The sequence below is a fragment of the Antedon mediterranea genome, chromosome 10 (assembly GCF_964355755.1).
Source record: "Antedon mediterranea chromosome 10, ecAntMedi1.1, whole genome shotgun sequence".
NCBI lineage: Eukaryota > Metazoa > Echinodermata > Crinoidea > Comatulida > Antedonidae > Antedon > Antedon mediterranea.
The window spans coordinates 13,719,597-13,742,472 of record NC_092679.1 but is presented as its reverse complement, the minus strand read 5'-3'; the positions used below and the strand labels follow the sequence as shown (position 1 = coordinate 13,742,472).

Sequence of the window (22,876 nt, the reverse complement as noted above, 5' to 3'; positions counted from 1 at the left end):
AAACTTCATCTTCCTCAGCCCAAACTTACGTTGCTCCAACACAACGTCCGTTATAGCTTATAGCGGTGTTAAATTATATAATGACATTTCTCCTGAAATCATTACAACTCCCTCCAGGAAAATTTTCTCTCATAAAGCCAAACAAATTTCTTTTGTCAAAATATGATTAATAAAATGTTTTTTTATATTATCATCAGCTTTTATATCATCGTCATCGTCATGATCGTTTGTTCCCCTTTTCTCCTTTTTTGCCCTGTCCTGTCTGTGTGTTTGTGTACGTTAATTAATTGGTAATTTTTATTTATATTATTTATTAAGGGCTTGCTCGTCACAAGGTCTTTTGATTAATATAATTTCTGTTTTTCATCTGGCGTTACTTTTTTAGTTTTGCCCGCTTACTTCATTTTACAATTTATATTGGATATTTGTTGTTATTTTACTGTGGAAGAAATAAATGTTAATTTGAATTGAATTGAATTGAGGTATGCAGAACATGATACACTGATTATGAACACAAAGAGTGCACAAGCTCAACGAGCCTGCTTTGCAAAATTTTATTTTATTTTGTTTATTAAAATATATTTAGGCAGGGTAGGTAACATAATTCAGAAAAGAAAAAAATTCTGTTTTTCAATATGGTCCTGCAATGAAACAACTTAAAATAAAACAAAAAAACACAAGAAATAAAAAAAAAAAATAAATAAATAAATAAAACAATCAGTGAATATAGAACTTTAAAAATAATACTGGAAATACAATTATTTTTTTAAGAAATGCTTTTATAATTAATTTTAAAACTATTTACAGACAAACTATCTTGCATTTTTACGGGTATTTTATTCCAAACTTTTGCTCCTGAACTGTTTAGCGAACCGTTCATTAATAAGCAATTTGGCATAGGTGGTATAACATTCAGAGATTGGGAATATTCTCGTAGAGTATCCATGTTGGTCGTAAACCATTTCTATATCGTTCCACATACGGGGAGGTGCAATACCATGTATACATTTGTACATAATACAAGCAATAGCGTAGTCTCTACGTTCATCTAGCAATTTCCATTTATTTTGTTTAATAATATCAATCCCACGATAGTTTTTGAAGTAAAAAATACTTTTTACAACTCGAGTTTTTGTAACCTTAAAAGAATATTTTAATTTTTTTGAGACGTAGTTCCCCACACAGAGATAGCATAGTCCATACAGGGCTGAATTTCGCTGATATAGCATATTTAAAAGAGATTCACTTAGCGTTTCAGACAATTTATTTAGGATAATAATTTTGTATCCAATAGTTTTAATTAATTGCCGAATCATTCCAATAGATTCTCATCAATTTGAAGTCCAAGATACCGGATATTCTTCACGACATCGAGGGTTTCACTACCAACATGAATTCAGAGAGGACTGAGGACATTATGATTTCCAATTAACATAAGTTTAGTTTTACTAAACTGGCTGGGTATACATATTGAGGAAGGTAATTTATAAATAGTAGAAATAAAATTGGTCCTAAGACACTACCTTGTGGTATGCCAACTTTGACTTTTGTTTTTTTAGATAATTTATTATGAATATTTAACTATTTGTTTACGCTGGGAAAGATAACTTTTGAACCATTTAATTTAATTACATTTTAGCCCATAATTATCCAATTTAGTAAGTAGATATGTGTGATCAATGGAGTCGAAGCATTTAGATATATCGAGAAAAGAGGCTCCAATCAATTCACGGTCATTTAAATTTTTCCGTATCCGGACAACTACCCCTGGACAATTACCACCTGGACAACCTCCACCCGGACAATGACTCTCCTAGGACAACTACCACCCGGACAATTACCCTCTTGGACAATTACCATCTAGGAAAACTACCCGCTTAGGACAACTCCCACCTGAACAATTACCCCTTAGGACAATTACCCTCTAGGAAAACTACCCCCTTAGGACAACTCCCACCCGGACAACTACCCCCTAGAAAAACTACACCTAGGACAACTACCCTCTAGTCCAACTGCCATGCCCCTAGGACAGCAACACCCTCTGAACAACCACACCTATACCATGACACATACACCTTAGGTTATAATTACGATCTTGTAAAACTTACTGAACTTATAAACATATGGAGAGAGATTAATAAAAGCTTTTGAATTTTTTAATATGCGTATCGTCAGCAGTTATTTTACATTAAACGAGAATCGATTAAATTATTAAAACGTATTCCAATCTTGAAAAATAAAGGAGGGTGGGCTTATTTTATTCTTGTGTGACATGAAGATTTCGTATATATATAAATCTAGGAACATACAGTTTACCTAGCTGCACCAGTCAATCAAACAGCCTTTCATTTAATAATGTTTTGATTAGATGAATTCATAGCAATTAATATGATGACAACAGCAGGGAGGTAAGCATTCAACTCAACATTGTATGAATGATAGATCGATAGGTTAATATATTTAAATCAGGGAAGAGTGAAATTTCATCCCTGATTTAAATAGATTTTACACATTAATATAGCCTGTTTTGAATTATAAAAGAATTTATACATTTTGAAATATTGCCATGCGACAACCAATTTACGAATTTCGATTCTAAAATTAATGTTCAGACGGCCTTAAATACTTGTGTATTTTGTTTGCGCTTTTGTTTAAAATCAAGAAATTTGTGAAAAAAAAAAGTTATTGAGTTTTTTGAGATTTCACCCCATAGAACATCATTTTGAATAAACGCCTACCTCCCCTCCCTTCGAATAACCCCAGTTTTTACTGTATTTTATAACTTCCCGATATTAATTGTGTTTTACTTATTTATATTTAGGGGGTATTTATTTGATTGTACATAATTACACCCAAAAAATAAACGCCTTCCCCTCGAATAGCCCTACCCTCTAAAAACCATCCTTAGCAATACACGCCCATGGGAGTTTATTCGAATGAATATTAAGAAAATAAGTGAAAACGGTAGGTATATTTGAGAACACAATGTATTAATGAGAATGATCAAATATCTCTTTAGCAATGCACGTAGCGCGCGTTTGTATACGTAAATAGCGTTAGCAACAACATACTATACAAACTGCATTATAATCATAGGCAATTATACTATAGTTTCTCGGATTTAATTCTAACAAAATATACAATGGAATCACGAAAAAACAAACGGTAAGTATTTATTCTGTATTGATTTTCATTCTATCTCATTCTGATAGAATTCATAAGTCATACAACATTTACATCGAAACTAGGCATAACCCCTATCCTATTAAAAGTAGATTTTGTATCTAGAAATGAAACCTGTATTTTCTACTTTCAAACTAATTTATCCTCTCTAAATTTAATGCTATTTTGTTTTACTAATTATACATTTTTAAATTTATTTAATGTAACAAAATGCACACACTCCATTGTATGATCATGTAAAAAAGCAAGCATTTACATTTACATTAGATATTGATCGATGGAATCTGTATTATATCAAATAAATAGCAGTTAGTCGGTATGATAATTATACTCATAGCAACATACTACCGTACTGTATCGTTTGCTAATCGGTTATTTATTTAATTGAAACTCATATTCATATTTTTCCTCCTTATTTTGACAGTGGATATTAATACTTGGAGTCAAATATTATAATGAATGTTTTTTAACATTTTTCAACATTTTTTTACATCTTTAGAAAATTCGGTAGGTTGGTCGGTCGGTCGGTAAACACTAAACACATAATCATATTTTTTTTTTAATTTGACACTGGATATTAATATTTGGAGGCCAACATAAGTGTTTAAAACAATTTTTCAGCATTTTCAGCTAAACACTAAACTCATATTCATATTTTTTCTTTAATTTGACACTGGATAGTAATACTTGGAGGCAAATATAAATGTTTAAAAAATGGTGTTTTTTTTCGGTCTGTTAGTCGTTCGGTAAATACTAACTCATATTCATATTTCTTTCGTTTTTTTTAGTAGCTCACTATATCGGTCAGTCGATCGGTGTAAACACAAACTCATATTCATATTTTTTCGTTATTTTGACAGTGGATATTAATACTTGGAGGCAAATATAAATGTTTTTAAAATTTGTTCAACATTTTTTAACATTTTCACAATTTCGGTTGGTCGGTCGGTAAACACTAACTCATATTCATGTTTTTTTCGTTATTTTGACAGTGGATATTAATACTTGGAGGCAAATATAAATGTTTTTAATTTAATTACTTATTTAATTTAATCGCGTGCAAACGCTACTCTATAGCTAACTATGTCGATCGGTTGGTAGGTCGGTCGGTCGGTAAACACTGACTCAATTTTGCACACGCGACTGCAGCCATGTATATGGTCTTGTTTATTTATAACAATGTAAGTTCATGTTATACTTGTTTGCCACACATCATATCACAGCTGCAGATTACAGTGCATTAATGCGCATGCTCCCACTTCCAGCCATGGTAACGCGCACAGCGCGTGATTGTTGCCATTGTATACGTTTGGCATTAGTATAGTAACTACTACTGCATAAAAACGTCTAAAAGCAAACAAACTTACACTGTCTTACAATTTCTCCGAAAATATTTCACTAATTTACTAATGGATTCACGAAAAAACAAACGGTAAGTTATAGTATAAATGAAATTTCAATAGCATGTATAATTAAATAAATAGATAAAAGATTTGTGTTTTGAAACATTTTTTGAACGATGTTTTGTATCAATGCTTTTTTAGCCTAGGTACACTACACGCCAATTCAATATAGGCCTACATACATAACCGTATTTAGTTATTTGTACCGAAATCATTTAGACCAATATTATAGTTTACTAGCAATTTTACCCGCCCCAGGGCGGGTTTCAAAATGAGTTTAAAGCCTTCTCAGTACAAATTCTTTCGAGTGATGGACAAATTCAATTCAACCTAAGCTTCAAATTGAAAGGAGTATACATAGCTATGATGGGTCTAATAATGGTTGAAGTACGTTGTAAATTGTGTAAATGAATAGGTGTCATATTGGCTGATAACTAAAATATCTAATTTAGATACTGCGGTCCCCCAGCATTCTTTCTCCTTTCACCACCCCAGCCACAATCAACAATCCTTAACTCCTGTCCTGGACAGTTGAATAGTAACTGTTCCTAGTACAATTCCAATCATATAGGCTACTTCATTACGCTGGTATTTTCGCTCCTCCTCCCCCTACAAACACACCCCAGATACACTGGGTGATGTGTTGAAGACGGTTCCAGTACAAATTATGTTATTATCACTCCCAACCCATAATCCCTCAGTGGCAGTTTTCAAATTTAAAACATTCCAAATACAGTTTCAGTCATGGTGATAGCCTAACACCCCCACCCCAAACTCCCAGCCGCTTCCCAGGGATAATTAAATACTTTAACAATTTCCAACCACAATTCTGACCTAAGCAAAATCCACACTATCTCCTAGCCTAAGCAAAATCCCACTGTCTCCTGTACTCTATCTCCCAACGCCCCTCCCTCACAATGGGCGTTTTTTTCTTGGAGGCATGGTGATGTAGTTGAACACAGTAACAGTAAAGAACGTGTGTACGTTCACACAGGAATGGATGTCTGTAATGAGACAATCCAGGAGGCCGATACATAGCTGGATATGGTTAAAGTACTTTGCTAAATGTTTAATTGAATAGGTGTCATATTGGTTAATGAATAAAATATGTATATCTATATCTATATTTCCCCAAACACCTTGCTGAGGATAATTCAAATACTGTAAAACTTTTGTAGTATAATTTTACAATTCGATAGCCTACAACCCCGAGCCCTAGCAAAAAATGACATCACAAACCACCACACCACCCCCCGCCCCCACCCCTCCCACAAAAACCCCAGGATTCGGGGGAATTTTTTTAAATGTAGTTTAAAACCTTCCGGGTACAATTGCCATCATTTTGATACCCCATACGTATGGTTACGTGCAGAAACAGAAATTTGTATAACGAACAAACATTGAAAGTGGGGGTTTTGACCACATTTTGGTCCCTAACATGGATCCTAAGTTGCGGATGATGTTGAAATATAGCTTAGAACATTCCCGGTACAGTTTCGGTCATTTTGATACCCCATATGTAAGATTACGTGCAGTAACAAAAATTTGTATAACGAACAAACAGACAAACAAACAAACAGACAGACAAACAGACAAACTCTCTCACTTATAATATAGATAAATCCATGTCTTCTTATATAGATTATCTGACGATCGTAGAAATAGATCAAACACAGATTTTCAGATCTTTGATGTGCATCCTTCAGATGTCACTTCTGGGTGTGACTTGATGTCATCTAAAATAGGATTCTCTAACAATGAAGGTAAAGCACATGTCTCCCAATTCAGAACCATGTAGGATACCACTAATATGTAGGATATGGAGTCAAACAAGTCCACCGTGCTTTAGTTTAGATTGAAATGAGAGAGTGTTCAAATGAAACAAGACCTAACTAAAAGTGTAACAAAATATTTTTACTTTGAGATGGAGTCAAACCAGTCTACTATGCATTAGCTTAAATGGGTTGAAATGAAACAAGACCTAATTAAAAGTGTAACTTATAATTTTACTTTGCAGACTCAATCAAGTATACAAGAAAGCCTCAAAGAAAGAAGCAGCACGAGAGAAGTCTTCTGGATATGGTTGAACTTTCTGGTAAATCTAGTCCTCTGATTAAAAGACTACATAGAGACAACTCGACTGCAAGCTGTCAAAAGATGGGAAACCGCTACACTTCTGATACAAGAAACAAACTTTCAGATGGAAGCGTCGGACGTACTGCTACCGTATTTCCAGGAAGCAGACCATCGCTTGATAATGCTAAAATTGCAAGACTTTCTTCGAATAACATTGGTCCACATACGGCAACAGATAAGCAAGCTGCGAGGAAGCAACCACCAAATGGACGACTAACAAATAGACCACAACTGAGCCCACCACGGCTGAGTGCAAGTCGTCTTCCCAGTGACGACGAACATACTAGTTTGACATTACCATCAATAAATGCCACAGGAAAAATAGCAAAACCCTCAAAAACAGCACCAAGACCACCAGACATGACACGACCTCAAAATCAGAGCAGCAGTTTACGTCGAAATTACAAAGGATCTAGGCAATAGACAAACAAAACAGTGGTATAGGAATTCAAAGTATCAGAAACTGTTTTAATGATTTAAATTTAATTGATAGAAAGTTACTCTTATGATGTATGTATTCCGAGAACGTGGTGAAAACCCAGAGCCAAGTTTCGTTTTAGTGAACTGAGTACTGTCACAGAATAAACTAAATGTATTCATTATATAGAGTGTATTCTAATTCCTAATTAAAGCATAGTCTAACTTCGCATTATGACAGTGGATGACAGCGACAATTCAAAGCTTTGATGGTCCGAATGAAAAGAAACATGTATGGACATCATGTGATCAAAATAATACTTTCAAGACACATAATTGCAAACTTGTTTAAAACAAAAACGAAACCGATGGATTTTCCTTGGTGTAACTGTTTATAACTGTGAACACAATTCCATCTGGTTTCAATAATAATAGGTAATGTTCACTCTAAAGCAATTGTTATGCTAATGCTACTGATTTTGTCATTAAACTACTAATGAATATTATTATTATATATTACAGTAGGTTATTTATTTATAAATTTTCGTCCTTTTGGATGAACAATCTCTATAGATGCTGTAGGGATACACAGAGGTTAATACTTCCCAGTTAGTTAGGCCCTATAACAAAATGATCACATTTTCATGTAGGCTACATGCTCAAGCTCAATGCCATCTGTTTGACGCCATTTATTTTGCTACAGTCATCATTGTATTTTATTATTCAGGCATTTGATAATCTTGTTTTCGTTTATATGCTTACTTTCATTGGTCTATTATAACGATTGTGCTACGGTTGTATCCGAACGGACTGTCGTACTGTGCGGACATTCAATAACGAGCTCCGCTAGGTCACCTTTCGAGTGTTGAATGACATACGTGTACCATTGACAATTTGAATTTCCCGCTGCACTTTATCTAGAAAGGGCACTCCTTTGGCCTAGGAATCACATCAGTTTGATGATTTGTCTACCGCACTGGACCTGATTGTTTTTATAGTACAGTAATATACAGATCAGCTTTAGATATTTTTATACCATATTTTTATCGTATCAAACTAACAAAACACTTGTTTACGTTGCTTTAATATACATCATTGGTTTTCCATTGGCCATATTTCTTATGCTATACTATAAAAATGTACGTTGTGATCAACATAAGAAAAATCAGAGTAAAGGGTGGATTATTGGAGGAAGGTTCTTTTGGGGACAATACAAGCAAACATTTTGGTTTTGGGAATCCTTTGAGCTGTACAACAAGGCTCTGTTGGCACTCATTGCAAACTTGAAAGATGACGTGTCCTCAAGTTTGTCTTACTGTCAAACAGCCGCAATTACGGCTCTTTCGGACATGTAATATCTGGTAACCACCGGTAAACAACGGTAAATAGCCACAACTGTACACATATAAATGTAAAAAGTAAATTTAATAATAATCTTTGACAAAACAATTCTTCCTTCTATAATCCAAACCCCACCCCCCTCCCCAAAAAAACCCCCACCAATTCTCAAACAATGATACAGTATCCCTATTCCCCACACAATTTATACACTTTCCCAAATTCCCAATCCTTCCAGACAAAATATCAACAATCTTCTTATTGTCAAATAAATCCCAGAACCCCCCTTCCAAATACAATAATATCACAAGATGAATAATTAAACAACAATGAATGTCCACAAATATCGTTCCTTCTTGCCTTTTCTCCTACGCTGACACAAAAACAAATTCGAAAGATAAAAGTTAAAACGATTCTGCAACTAAACAACTCCCACGCCTCTGCTCCCGTTATGCTTGTATTCCCAATTATAATTCTTCTCAAACTGCAACTATTTTCTGACATATAAATAAATGAAATATAAAGTTAAAATGTTTCTTGATGTCTTTCTGTACTGCCTTATAGTATTACTTCCAACTCACAATTTATTAACTTCATGTAGGCCTATATCACTTTATTTCCCTTCTGCTTCAGCTCTATATCACCATAATTATTTCCAACGCACAATTTATTAACTTCATGTATATCACTTTATTTCCTTCCTGCTTCAGCTCTATTTTCTGCTTCAGCTCTATATCACCATAATTATTTCCAACTCACAATTTATTAACTTCATGTATATCCCTTTTTTTCCTTTCTGCTTCAGCTCTATATCACCATAATTCTTTCCAACCCACACTTTATTAACTTCATATGTATCACTTTATTTCCTTTCTGCTTCAACATAACATAGCCCTCCTTCTCTGTCTCCTCTCAATTTTCATCCCCCTCTCAACCTTCCCTCAATTGCACACATACCACCACCTTATCCTTCTCAACCAATCAGCAACTCAAACACCAACTCAACTCTTACACCTCTCCTCCAATCAGCAACCTCCACACACTCCTTCTCTGCACACAAACACTCTGCTCCACTGGCTTCAAACAATAGTTTCCTAAAACAAAAGAAAGGTTCAAATAATGAAAACAAAAGGAAAAGTAAGCATGACTTGCAAAATAAATACAAAACTTATGACACTTGTGACACTTACTCTCTATTTTTACTGTCATATTTATTGTGTTGCACTTATACCTTGAACCAATGAAAGAGAAGTCAGAGCAGAGATTCCAATTCCAATCTATCCATTGGGGCGATCGTAAACTTGGATCAGAGTTTCAATGAAGATGACGTCATTGGTTTACTTCACAAGATAACTCCCGTTATCCTAATTATGCTGAATGTTTCTATCATGCTAGTCGTAATTGGTGAGATATTTATTGAAGGCCTATAATGTAAATGTACGAATATTAAACCACCATATTCAGCCAACTGCTTATAAATTAATATTAAATTATTTGTTTGCTCTCGTTTTCAGTTGATTTTTTGAAGAAATTCAAAACAGACTGTTGTCGTCAAGCGAGTAGAGCACTGCTTCTTCAAATCGATGAAGATGACCTTGAAGAATCACACATTGAGAAAAATAATATTATAATATAGCTTTATTTTTATAATGAGGTCAACCAATCACTTTAATATTTTAACAATGTACTTTAAACATTATATTTTTATTTTATTTGTGTCTTTGATTTAAATATTGGATCAACCAACCGAAAAACCGAAGACAATTTTTGAAAGTTCACCAATTCTGTTCTAGACATCGTCCACAACTCCATTCATGTTTCCAACTCAACATTTCAAAGATAGTTTGTTTTACTTGTTTACAACTGTATATATTTTTAATGTATTGTATTGATATTTTTAATGTTTTATATATTGTATGTGTTTTTAAGCATCAAGGAAAACCAATGTTATGCTCGCCTTGTGTTCATGACAATAAAGATTTATCTTATCATATCTTATCTTATCTTAACCTGTGACATGCTTTGTTGACAACCTAAAGCCCTTGGCAATCTAATTGACAATCACCTCAGGTTGTTACGGAAACTTCAAAAAGCATCATACTTTTAGATCTCCAAAGGGGCGGTCATAAACTGCAAACAGGGATTTCCCTCATCATGTTCAAGAGGTGGCCAGCTGTATTGTTGTATTTCATTGAATAATTTATATTTCTGCGAATTTTCAACAACATAATAAAAATCTACATTTACATTATAACTCACATCCATGCGTTTTTGGTTTTTTTTTCTGTCAGTAATGTTTATTTGCGATGTGTTAGTACAACTTTGCTCCCATTGCAGTGTACGGTAGTGGAGCCCTTGGATTAGCCTTGGGTGGAAGGTGCTGATGCTCAACATACTGCCATGAAGTATCTGCGTATACTTTCATGGGGAGCATCGTTGTATTAATGGTGATTTTTGTACCTATCAGTCTCTTTGGAGACTCTTCCAGGGATTCCTGGTTGTTTTTTTTTATCTCAGTTTCATGCGGGTAAGTGAACATTCTTCCTTTTTTCCTGCACTTTGGTGGGCTGCTCTTGGCGGTGCCTTGGCACCTGCCGCGGGCTATTTTTTTCTGAGCATCCCTGTTGTGCTTACTTAGAATTGGAAAATTATTGCTATATAACTTATATTTGCTTATGACTTTAATGTGCAGTTTTACATGGGTGAATGTTCATTTACTAATTAAACTATTTAAGCCAGAACTTATGTTGTATGCGTCTTTATTTATTATTCTATGAGTTTGTTAATTGCCGCAGTCTCCGAGTAGCAAAATAATATTATAATATAGCTTTATTTTTATAATGAGGTAATATTTATACCATAACTCTTGTTATTGTATAGTATAAGATTAAAAAAAAAGATAAAATAACCTTTTTAACTTTTTAGTTGTAATAGCCAGTTTTGTTAAGTTTCCATTGTAACTTTACATATTCAATTTGTTTTAATATAGTAATGAAAGAGGAATAAAATATGCTTGTTTTAAGTTAGTCTAAAAATCTGATTAAATTATTAAAGTGTGGAAAGTATCACCTGGTTGTGACTAGAATGTTTATATTATTACGATTATTACTGTGTCATGACGGAATTATCAAATTTTAGTGTTAAAAAGAATATCAATGAATGTGAAAAAAGAGAAAACAACATGTTGATACGTAGGTAAAAATAGTCGTATATCATTGCCATTGTGTATAATGTATGTATGACATATGAATATTTTGTATATATAAGAAGGTCATACACTGTATGATACTGTAGTCAGATTCAGATTATAGAAAGAACCATTTTGTAAACTGTAAATTTTACTGACATATACAATACATCAATAAGTCTTGATCTTGTACTTACAAAATACCATTGTAAATTAGACCTATTTTTAAAGAACAATACGCATAAATAAGAGCTTGTTTTTCTCTCCTTTGTGGCCTAAACACCACAATAATATCATCTTTCATGTCATCACCCTAAAATCTCTATTATTATCATTCTTATCACATTTTTTATCTTTTTAAACTTCATTCATTAACATTTTTAAATCGTGTAAATTAACTTTATATTCCATATTACTAATATTGCTTACAAGATGTTAATTAATGATGAAATGATTGATTTAATAAAATATATAGTTACCTAACTGCGAAAATTCTTGAAACATTTTTAAAAAGTGTTTGCATTAGTTATAGCTGTACTGTACTGTTTGTATTTATTGTGTTAATTTTATATCTATATACAATAAGGTTTATCGAAAATTGCGTGAGCGATGCATAATGGGAAGGGTTTGGGAGCAATAGCGCCACCACCAGTATATAAAGTTTGTATTATACGGTTGGCGCTATTGCTCCCAAACCCTTCCCATCATGCATTGTGCAATGACGTGTCTCGCGAAATCAAGGTATTTGCGATAAACCTTATGACTCAGACATTTTTTCAAACCGTTATCAATTAAAGCGTATTAATTTGTTGTTATCAGTTCATTTTTGGTGGATAGGAATTTTCTATGTATGTCCAATTATGTATTTGTGTGTATTACAGACATACAAACACTATTTCGATTTATTTAAAACTAGATATACTTTTTTTAGAAGATTCCATTGATGGTATTGATACCTTTCACCGAATTGAACACTATGTAATTTGTGAGGTTCGCATAGTGGCATGCACTGTTTGTTCACACCATTTCCCAACATAATATATGTTGTAATTGTGAACTCAGAGATCAAATCAAGAAAAGTTAATTTAAAATAACATATTAAAATACATATTAATTTGTTTTCAAAATACAAATAAAAAAAAAAAAGAAACCGCTTTATATCAGGGAAGATTCACTCTACTTGTTTACATGTTGTTCATTTTACAATAGTATTTAGTTATTTTATCACTCTGTGGTCCCTAAATAATACACCTTAAGTAATTAACAAAAAAATACAGTACAGTATCTGTGTAATTATTATGAGTAGGTTAAGAAATCAGCTTTTATTTAGGATACATTGTTATTATTGCAATATGGAAACTGATTCTCTATGACTTATTAAATTCCCGCCAGAGATACCTCCGATTCAAGAAGTAAGAGTAAGAAAGTTTGTTTGAAGAGCCATTAACAGGGAATTTTCGGAATCTACTAGCTTATACTAATCTTTAATACCTTATTTAAGCTCAGTCATTTGGGGTAGAAACCTTGCGTCTTCAAAGGGTTAAAATACAATTTTGTTCGTAAATTCTAGTTGTTTCTAATGGAAAAGGCGACCTTGGTGAGAAAATGATAAGATTTTTTTGCAGATGTGGCCAAGGTGTCATCGATTGTAAGCAATAAAATCGATAGATATATTTAAAACTTGACTACCACAAGGAAATAAAAAATGATATACATAATAAGTATGTTATGACAAAAACAGGTACTGTATAATGAAAAGAAGTAAAGTGAAAGAACACTAATGTCACGATCCGAATCCGGAACTTCTTTTGTTGATACCAACTCAGTTGGAAATGCTTATACAATTTGTAGAATTTAAGAAACAATCATGATTTTATTTCAATATCAAACCAGATTTTTGTATTCTCGGGGAATTATATATTTACCTCAGCTGCGCTTCGGGAAATATATTTTAACTCGAACATAATATCATTCCCTTGGGGATGTCAAATCTTATATTTCACCTCTAAGCAGGCAATATCTGTATAATAATGTATTAATAGCTGCCAGCCATAAAAACAAACTAATGAGAAAAGGTTTTCTTGTTTTTTATGTCTGGTTCCTTCCAACACTGTGATTTTCTTCATATACGGTGTTTCTCTTTTCGATGTGTTTCACACTGTGTGTTCTTCCGACAATGCGTGTCAAACCGTATACAATGTTAAACCAATACTGCATGTGTTCATAACAAGGCCATATAGATGGCTGCAGTCGCGTGCTCATTAGTGTTTATCAACCGATGCGTTACATGCGCTACGCACGTAATTGTATTGCCATATGATGATTTATGCCCTGAAATTTATGAGTACCAAATTTTATTTAATTGTGATTCATGGTTGTGAAGATATGATTACAAACGTGATTTCGTTAAATCGTGCGTAGACCGCGTAATTTTTTATTGCGCACCGTGAAAACATAACCCCATCGATTCCTGGCCATAAGGAATATACTGTGAAAAATTGACTTAGCTAGATTAAACTGATATCAAGATAAGGTCAGAAAGCGATAAAACGCATAGGGATACCGGACCGACAGACAGACCGACAGACCGACCAACCAACCGACATAGTGAACTATAGAGACGCGTCCAACGCGAATAAAAATGTATAAACACGGTGTCAATTATGTGAACGCAAAATGCCACTATGTGTACACAGTGTGTATCACATTGCGATATTTTCGTAATGGCCTGTAGCAATGATGTCCCTACTGTTCTTGCTGTGTAATAATGGATTCATCGATTGGTGTTGAGGTAACTTTATCGATATTGTTCCGTAAAATTAGATAAAACATAAAAAGGATAACTGGACCTACCTAGTCTAACTAAAATGTTTAGTCATTAAACAAACTGAACTTATTATACCTATGCAATATTAAAAGGATTCTTACTGTCAACCTACAGTTATTTTCACAAAATAAACCTTTATTATTATATAAACATTATTATCGTTATACAGTATGTTCAAAATATAAAAAACACTTATAAAGTTCGACTATTTTAAACATTTTAACAGACAAAGACAAAAAAAGTTAATAATCCATACATAAACCCTGATAAACCAAAACAACTAAAGCCTGTTTTCCTGTTGACGTTATTCGACGCTATCGTTAACAATAATCGGCGATCTTCTACGTAAACATTGAAATGTTAACGATTTACAGGAAATGGTACTCGCTATTGTCATCATTTCAACTTCGTCGTTGAACTTTTAACGATCAACGACGATAGCGTCGAATAACGTCGACAGGAAAACAGGCTTAAGTATCACGTCATAACCAGGAAACGATTGTCACGCTATTAATTAACCAATCGTATTACTCAGAAAATTTTGAAAAATAGATGCTTACACACTGTTTAATAGGCTAGAGCAACTGTTTCCATTACATTTAATAACAATGTCACATAATAATGTAAATTTAAATAAATCTTTCCTAAATACTCTAATACGGATCTTTTTCGACGAACTAATAATAAACTTTGATCCGAAAATGCCTCGATAGTGCATGTGTTTAGTGTACGACTGTGCTTTGGTGGTCTGTTAACCTCAGATATATACCCTATAGCCGGGTGAATAACTCAATGTAATTTAGTACCGTATACAATGATGATTGCCGTAATCGCCGTGTCTATAACACAAATCAATAAAATGCCGTTTTTTCGGCCGTGTACATAGAACAAGACATTTCATGTTTATGTTATGCCTATAAAATAATAATAAAAAAACATGTTTATATTTTTTTTTTATCGTTTATACTGCATACCATTATTTAAAAAACCTTCATACGCGAGAAAAAATTCACGATATTACACTCTACTCTGTACAGGGGTGTAAATATACAAGTCCACGCTAACGCTTGCACACGGACCAGGGCGGAAAATGGTGTATTTTTGGAGAGTGATGACGTCAGCATTCACACGAGGAGCGAGCTAAGACAACGTGATGCTGGTAGTGGGAGTGCATGTGTTTTGAAAATAACTCAGTTGTGGGTATTTTCCGATGATTTTAAATTGCGTTTTCTTTTTAAACTCTTGAATTCATAAATAATTCTTTCAACTATAGCTCTTGCCTACTCTTCTTAATTAAAAGAGTCAAGGCGTCGAATCCGCGTCTAGCGACGGTCACGGGTTTGGTGCATCTTTTTTTCCCCTTTAGAATTAAGGGAGGTGGCTAGCCACCCTATTCACCTACCTACCCTAGATCGAGATTTATGCGCGAAAAGAAACGTGACCAGACCCTGTTTTATGGTTCAGGCCAACCGCTTCCTTTTCCCAATCGAACCCCCACCCAAACCCCTTTAATCGACAGCGAACATATACGCGGTACACCAAGGGTTATTGGTAAATTGAAACAATTCGTAAACTCAACCGTGAGAACATAACTCGTACCTTTATCCCTGTATGAACGTACGTCGATGCGTAGTTGCAAATGAATTTTCGATTTTCGCCTGGAATCTGAAAATCACACATTTTGGTCCCTGGATGTAATATGATAAAGCCCAGATATGTCGACAGGTATACCACAGTGAGCCATGAAAGATTCGTACAAAGAGACACCGCCAGACAAATGCGTACCACATCATACTGTTTACTTCGCTGTCAGTAAATCGTACGTACGTCAAAAATGGAATGCCGCAGTTACTTCAAATATATAGTAGTACACTTAATATGGTTTTATTTTTTACCAGAAAAGAAATGATCATATTTATCTCCCCGACAAATATGGGCAATACTCCCCGACTCCTCCAGCTTTCCCTGACGGGGGGAGGGGGGGGGGGGCTGGCTGGCGCCACCACTGTCACGTCATAACCAGGAAACGATTGTCACGCTATTAATTAACCAATCGTATTATGGTTTGTATCATTCTCTCTGACTTATTAAATTCCCGCCAGAGATACCTCCGATTCAAGAAGTAAGAGTAAGAAAGTTGTTGGAAAAGCCATTAACAGGGAATTTTCGGAATCTACTAGCTTATACTAATCTTTAATACCTTATTTAAGCTCTGTCATTTGGGGTAGAAACCTTGCGTCTTCAAAGGGTTAAAATACAATTTTGTTCGTTCGTCTAATGGAAAAGGCGACCTTGGTGAGCAAATGATAAGACTTTTTTGCAGATGTGGCTAAGATGTCATCGATTGTAAGCAATAAAATCGATAGATATATTTAAAACTTGACTACCACAAGGAAATAAAAAATGATATACATAATAAGTATGTTATGACAAAAACAGGTACTGTATAATGAAAAGAAGTAAAGTGAAAGTACACTAATGTCACGATCCGAATCCGGAACTTTTTTTGTTGATACCAACTCAGTTGGAAATGCTTATACAATTTGTATAATTTAAGAAACAATCATGATTTTATTTCAATATCAAACCAGATTTTATATCACAGTGACGTTTCTAAAATAAACGCAATATTTAATAGGTTAGGTTGTCACATTTATTGTTGAAAATGGACTCTACATCCTTGATATGCTGCCTGTTGTTTTTATGGGTGGATTTATCAATTGGTGTTGAAGTTGCATGTAGTAATGATACTAATGTGAATGCGGTTTGTGAATGTACAGAAATAACCGTGGACTGTGCAAACCGTGGACTCAATGAATGGCCGGTTGGAATTCCAGTAAACACACAAATTCTGTAAGTTTTTTTTGTAATTTCAATGACCAGTAGACACAATCATTCTGTAAGTTTCACATTGCAATGTTAAAGCTACGGTTATATGTTATTATCCCTACATATCCTCTTCGGGCCCGGCGACCCGAAGGCTGCTTTGCAGTTTCCGAACTGCTGTTTGGAGGGAGGTTAGACCAACGTAGTCAAATGTTATATGTTATAGGCTATTCTTGAACAATAAGAGCTTTTGTTTGAAATCGAATGAAACCCCGATAGCCGAGTTTTGGAGTAACCTGCCAGGACTTCAATAAATAATAAATACTGTGCGCTATCTGTGTCCCGTTAGGATCCTGGGATACTTATGCCCATGTTGCAAGCCGTCTAAAACGTCTGCATTCTTAGGCCAAAACGGCTCACTATCGCGGAATAATGTATTGATTATACCAAGTAGAATGGTATTTATTTAAATAAACGACCGGAACACCTCCCCAATAAAACATCAATTGATAATTACCACGCCGCAACACCCCCCACCCCCCAACTACCATCTAATAAACGCCCATCCACATTTATACACATTATATTGTATTATATTTATAACACAATTATACTATTTTTAGTAGATTTCATCGTACTGTTATCTACAATTTACCAAGCACTTGTAATTCTTTTTTACCACTTTTCATATCTACTAGAGGATTTTATTTGTAAATGTACCATATTATTAAAACTAAAAAAATTTACGGATCCTTCAAATAAGTACCTCCCTCAAATTAACTCCGCCTCCCCACATCCACACTATAAGGGCCCTACCAAACAATTAACACTATACGTAAAACGCTATTAATCATCTACGACACTGTGAAACAGTGAGTAGGTTTAGTTTTACGAATATCAAGCATTTCAATAATGGTAACCGACCGAAAACGTTCAGGCAAGAATGTTCTTCTGAAACCTCTTTACCGAGTCATTATCATCCCGAGAACCATCGTCTACAGTCCTAGAGAGGGAGCGAGCGAAGCGAGTTCACTCTCTAGTATTAATAATGTGTGCATGCAGAACAAAGCAGTATTTTGGAATTTAGCAATACGAACGATCAATATAGATTAACTAGCTAGATGATGTGTTTAAGGAATAAAAACTAGCATTTTACGTGCAAATTCCTTACGTTGTTTAGTATGTTTACAATGTGTTGTTCACCATAGCACAATTTTTTTTTATAGTTACATGAACAATAATAACCTGAAGGAAATCGACGAAGATGCTTTGTCAAAGCTACATAAACTTGGCACCATGTAAGTAATCTTTTACATAAATGCAAGCAAGCTACAGTACAGATGATAATATTAATTTGGGTTAAAATGAAATATCATTCGATAAATTGTTGAAAGTAGGCTTAAGAATGATAAGGCAAAACTTTGAACATGTATTGTTCTCCAAACATGAACAAAATGCAGATGAATGTCATCACATTTTGAATAGGCCAATTTGTACTTATGATAAAGTTATTCACTTATACATTAACTAATTTTTTTATCCGGATTTTGGTTATGGATAGGTTATAAAATTTATTTCAAATATAATACCAAAATCTCATATTTCACAACAATTAGAAAAGACATCCTTTTGGCTCACTATGTCGGTCGGTTGGTCGGTAAACACTAACTTGAGCACGCAACTTCAGCCATGTATATGGTCTTGTTCTATGGCTATAGACTAGCCTTATACTAACAACTCATGCTATGTATGATCTATACGGAGTAAGCCGGTCTTCACACAACATATGCAACTTAAAGAAGTGTATAAAATGTATATTAACATTTAGTATTAATATAGGCCTAGGCTAATTTGAGATTTTACATTCCCGAAGGATTATATGTTCGCGAATCACCATCTTATATTTCACGGATATAAAAGGCGACATAATTGTATTGGTGAAAATAACTTTGTCAGGTGTCAAGACGTAACTAAATTAAAGTATTGCTATAAATATGTTGCATTGCATTGATTCTTCATTACATTTTGTTTATTTATATCTTAATTGTTGACAGAAATGTTAATAACAATTTACTTAGTAAATTACCAAGCTTGCCGAAGACAATTGGTAATATGTAAGTCTGTTATGTTTATTAAATTCTTACTGTTACTAATTAGTTTAATCATATTATCACTGTCATATTATATCAAATTAGTTGACGTTAGGTCCGTTTTACAATATTAATTCAAAATACAATAGTTACACCACAGCCCTGCAAAACCTTCTTTTCTATTTCTTTTGAAATAATACTCGTATTTTGTTGCAACACTTCGGGTTAAATATTCCCTATTACTATTAGGCCTACTCTCTGTTTTAGGATGTGAACGTTTATTCTAATCCATCCAGATTCCAAATTATTAAGTGTGATTTGCAAGCAGGTAATAGAGTTCTGCGGTGTGACGTCACAACGATAGATGGCTCTGCGTGGTTGCAAGCGCAACCAAAAATGCGTTCACCGCTACTATGTTGATAAACTATAGATATCTGTATTTCTATCAAATTATGTATCTTGCTTGACTTTTTTAGACTTAAACTGTAGTTGAAGAATAAATAGATTATTATTATTATTATTATTACAAATAATTAGTGATCTTTTGAAATTTTAGTTGTTTTTATTGAAAATGATTAAGTTTTAAAGCTCAGGTACAGGAATGAATTTTAAATATAATATATAATATAAATCAAATATTTGTAACAGAAATCAAGACGAAAAAAACATGAATTTCTCTAAATATGGCCAAATACAAAATTTTGCAAAATTCTTCCATAAAAACCAGGAAGACCTTTTTTCAGTAGTTAGGTAGTTAACCTAATGTAATAACATGTCTTGTGACTCCCTAGAAGGTGAAAAAAGATGGTGGATATACGGTGAATAATTTTTGCTATAGCATGAAAATAAAAATTTGAAGTTGAATAAAAATTCAAGAAATGTAATATTCAAGTTATATTACCTATACTTAGTCATCTGAAAAAATTTTTTACCACACTGTTTATTTTTCGTAGCTTTTTAAAATGCCTCTCTATTTACAAAATTTGTGTACAAAAGAATAGAGATTTTACTGTGTAATTTCAACTATCCCCCACTGATAAGAAAGTGCTTATTTTCAACAAGCTCGTGTAACACAAATAAAATCCCAAAAATTATGAAGCATAGGGGAAACTATAGATCGATAATTATTCGAATGTATTTTTTGTTTTAGTAATTAATTTTATTAATGGTATTAATTTGGTAACATATATATATTGTGTCTATAATAACAAAATAATATATGCTAGGGCCTACATGCAAGTCAGGATACATCAAAGCATGAACCAATACAAATTCACCCCTCTTTTTATACAGTATATGCTCTCCGTGTGTTTTTAATACTAACTTTCAGAGACTCGTTCATTATTTCATTTGTAATAATTTGCCTTTATTATTTTAATATTGTTCATACCCTATTCAATATATTAACAAATACATCCACGACACTTTATTATTTTATTTAGTCATCAAAAAGCATGCATTATGAATTGAAAATATTACATAATTGTTATTTATAGGACGTAGTTATGGGATGTTTCGTTCCAAAATCAATCAATCGAACTTTATAATGTACTAGCGCACGCGCGCGCAATATTCTTTGCCGCAAGTACTTCTGTACGCTGTGCACATCGATATTTCACCGTAAAATGTGCAATTACATTTTTTTTTAATATAAGAAAATGTTTAAAGTATTTTCTTGCTCCTATACTTTACATGAATTAACGGAGACAAGTTTGACACAAATTGATCTGCATTCAATGTCGTAACTCTATATATATATGGCTCTGTACATACCGTCCACGCAGCGCCATCTACCGTCGTGACGTCAGCAACGCTGAACTCTATAGCAATGATACGCATACATTAAAAGATACACTATGTAATGTATTGAGTTATATCAGGGAAGAGTTAAATTAATTTAACTCTTTCCTGGTTATATTTAGTTATAAATAATAATTTTAATTTATCTAAACATTTCAGACATGCAGACACAAATTTGCTGACAGACATATCAACAGTTTTTAATGATCTTCCATTTCTTCGTATTTTGTAAGTTGACAATATAATTTGAAAATGTTACTTCTTTTACCTGTGTAGAACTAACTTTTAGTAGTGAGCTTTTGCTTCGAGACGGTAAATTAACGAAAGTAGGTGGCATACATTCCGTTCATTATTTAGCCGATCTAAAGATCGGTCTTACAATTCAACCAGACGAAGCAGCACAGTTGATGTCTTTCTGAAACTGTTAAACCATAAGCAAAGCAAATGTATACATGATAGGCACAAGTTGTTTATTTTCATAACAAAAACATCATATGTGTATATATAGTATGTGTAGGATGTAAATTCATTTTGATACTTCTAGATTTATTTTTTTTTAAACTCGGTTTTTGATTATGTGTTGAATACCTAGCCTGACTAACGCAGAACCTGCTCAACCGAGCTTGCATGCATACGGATCAGGGGCCTAAGCCTAGAGGTGGCTAACCGTTGTTGCTTTTGTTTCGAAGGCATTTAGCACCAGACTCTATAAATTAAATTACCGTCTCTTTTCGTTTACCGTCCCGATGGAAAAGTCTCACTATTAACAATATTACAACTGGACGGCACTGCGGTTTAGAACAATAACAACAATAAAACGTATTTCTGAAGATTTCACAGTCAATGAATAAAGCATAGAAAATGATAAAACGAAGTTACTATTATACAATCGCATTTAATAAAGTATCCTAAGTAGTGGCATAATTTTTGTTTTCATAATAGAAGCCTGAAGAACAACAAAATAACTATACTGAGAAATACCACATTTCAAGGATCCACCGTGATAACTAACTTGTAAGTTCAATTGTTACCTTCAAAACTTTTTCTGCTGATGCCGATGCTTCTGTTGCCGATGCTGCAACTTCTGTTTCTTCTGTTGTTTTTTGCTGCCATTGCTGCTGCTGCATGTAAGAGATACAAATGCATCAACAGTGTATACATCTTAGTGCATCCAAATTGGTCATTCGTTTTGTTCTGTTTATTTGTTCCTAAATGAAACCACCAATTACATTGTTATAATATAATTATATATACAGTTATTACAAAACAGTAATTATTTGCTTTTAGAGGATAACGCTTTATTTTTCATTCGGTTGAAATCACCCTTGATGACGAAACATGTGTTTATTTGATGATTATACGGTTTTGGTAATGCACGTATCCGAGCAACTTTTATACCACTATAGTCAAAGAATGGAAAGGTTCATGCAATTCCTGCATGATACACTTAAACCTGAAAAGACATTGTTGTTTCACCGACTGAATATAGTAAAATGTCTTTATAGTTTTAGCCATGTTTCAGAAACATATTCAACAAAAGCAGTTAATAGTCGATCATTTTAGTGACAAAACTTAACGATGACAAAATCATTTAAATTATTGCTTGTTTTATAATATATTAGCATTACACTAGCAAATTTATGGGAGAATTTAAATCCGATATTTGATT

The 22,876-nt window shown here is 33.6% G+C and overlaps 1 protein-coding gene across 1 annotated transcript; it reads left to right on the top strand.

Moving 5' to 3' along the window:
• Window positions 1–17,088: 17,088 nt before the first annotated feature.
• On the top strand, window positions 17,089–21,439 carry LOC140061259 (leucine-rich repeats and immunoglobulin-like domains protein sma-10). Its single transcript, XM_072107766.1, has 4 exons — window positions 17,089–17,344; window positions 18,544–18,615; window positions 19,372–19,431; window positions 21,367–21,439. Exons 1-4 carry the CDS (start codon window positions 17,157–17,159, stop codon window positions 21,437–21,439), a joined length of 393 nt encoding a protein of 130 aa, XP_071963867.1. The 5' UTR covers window positions 17,089–17,156.
• The last annotated feature ends 1,437 nt before the right edge of the window (window positions 21,440–22,876 follow it).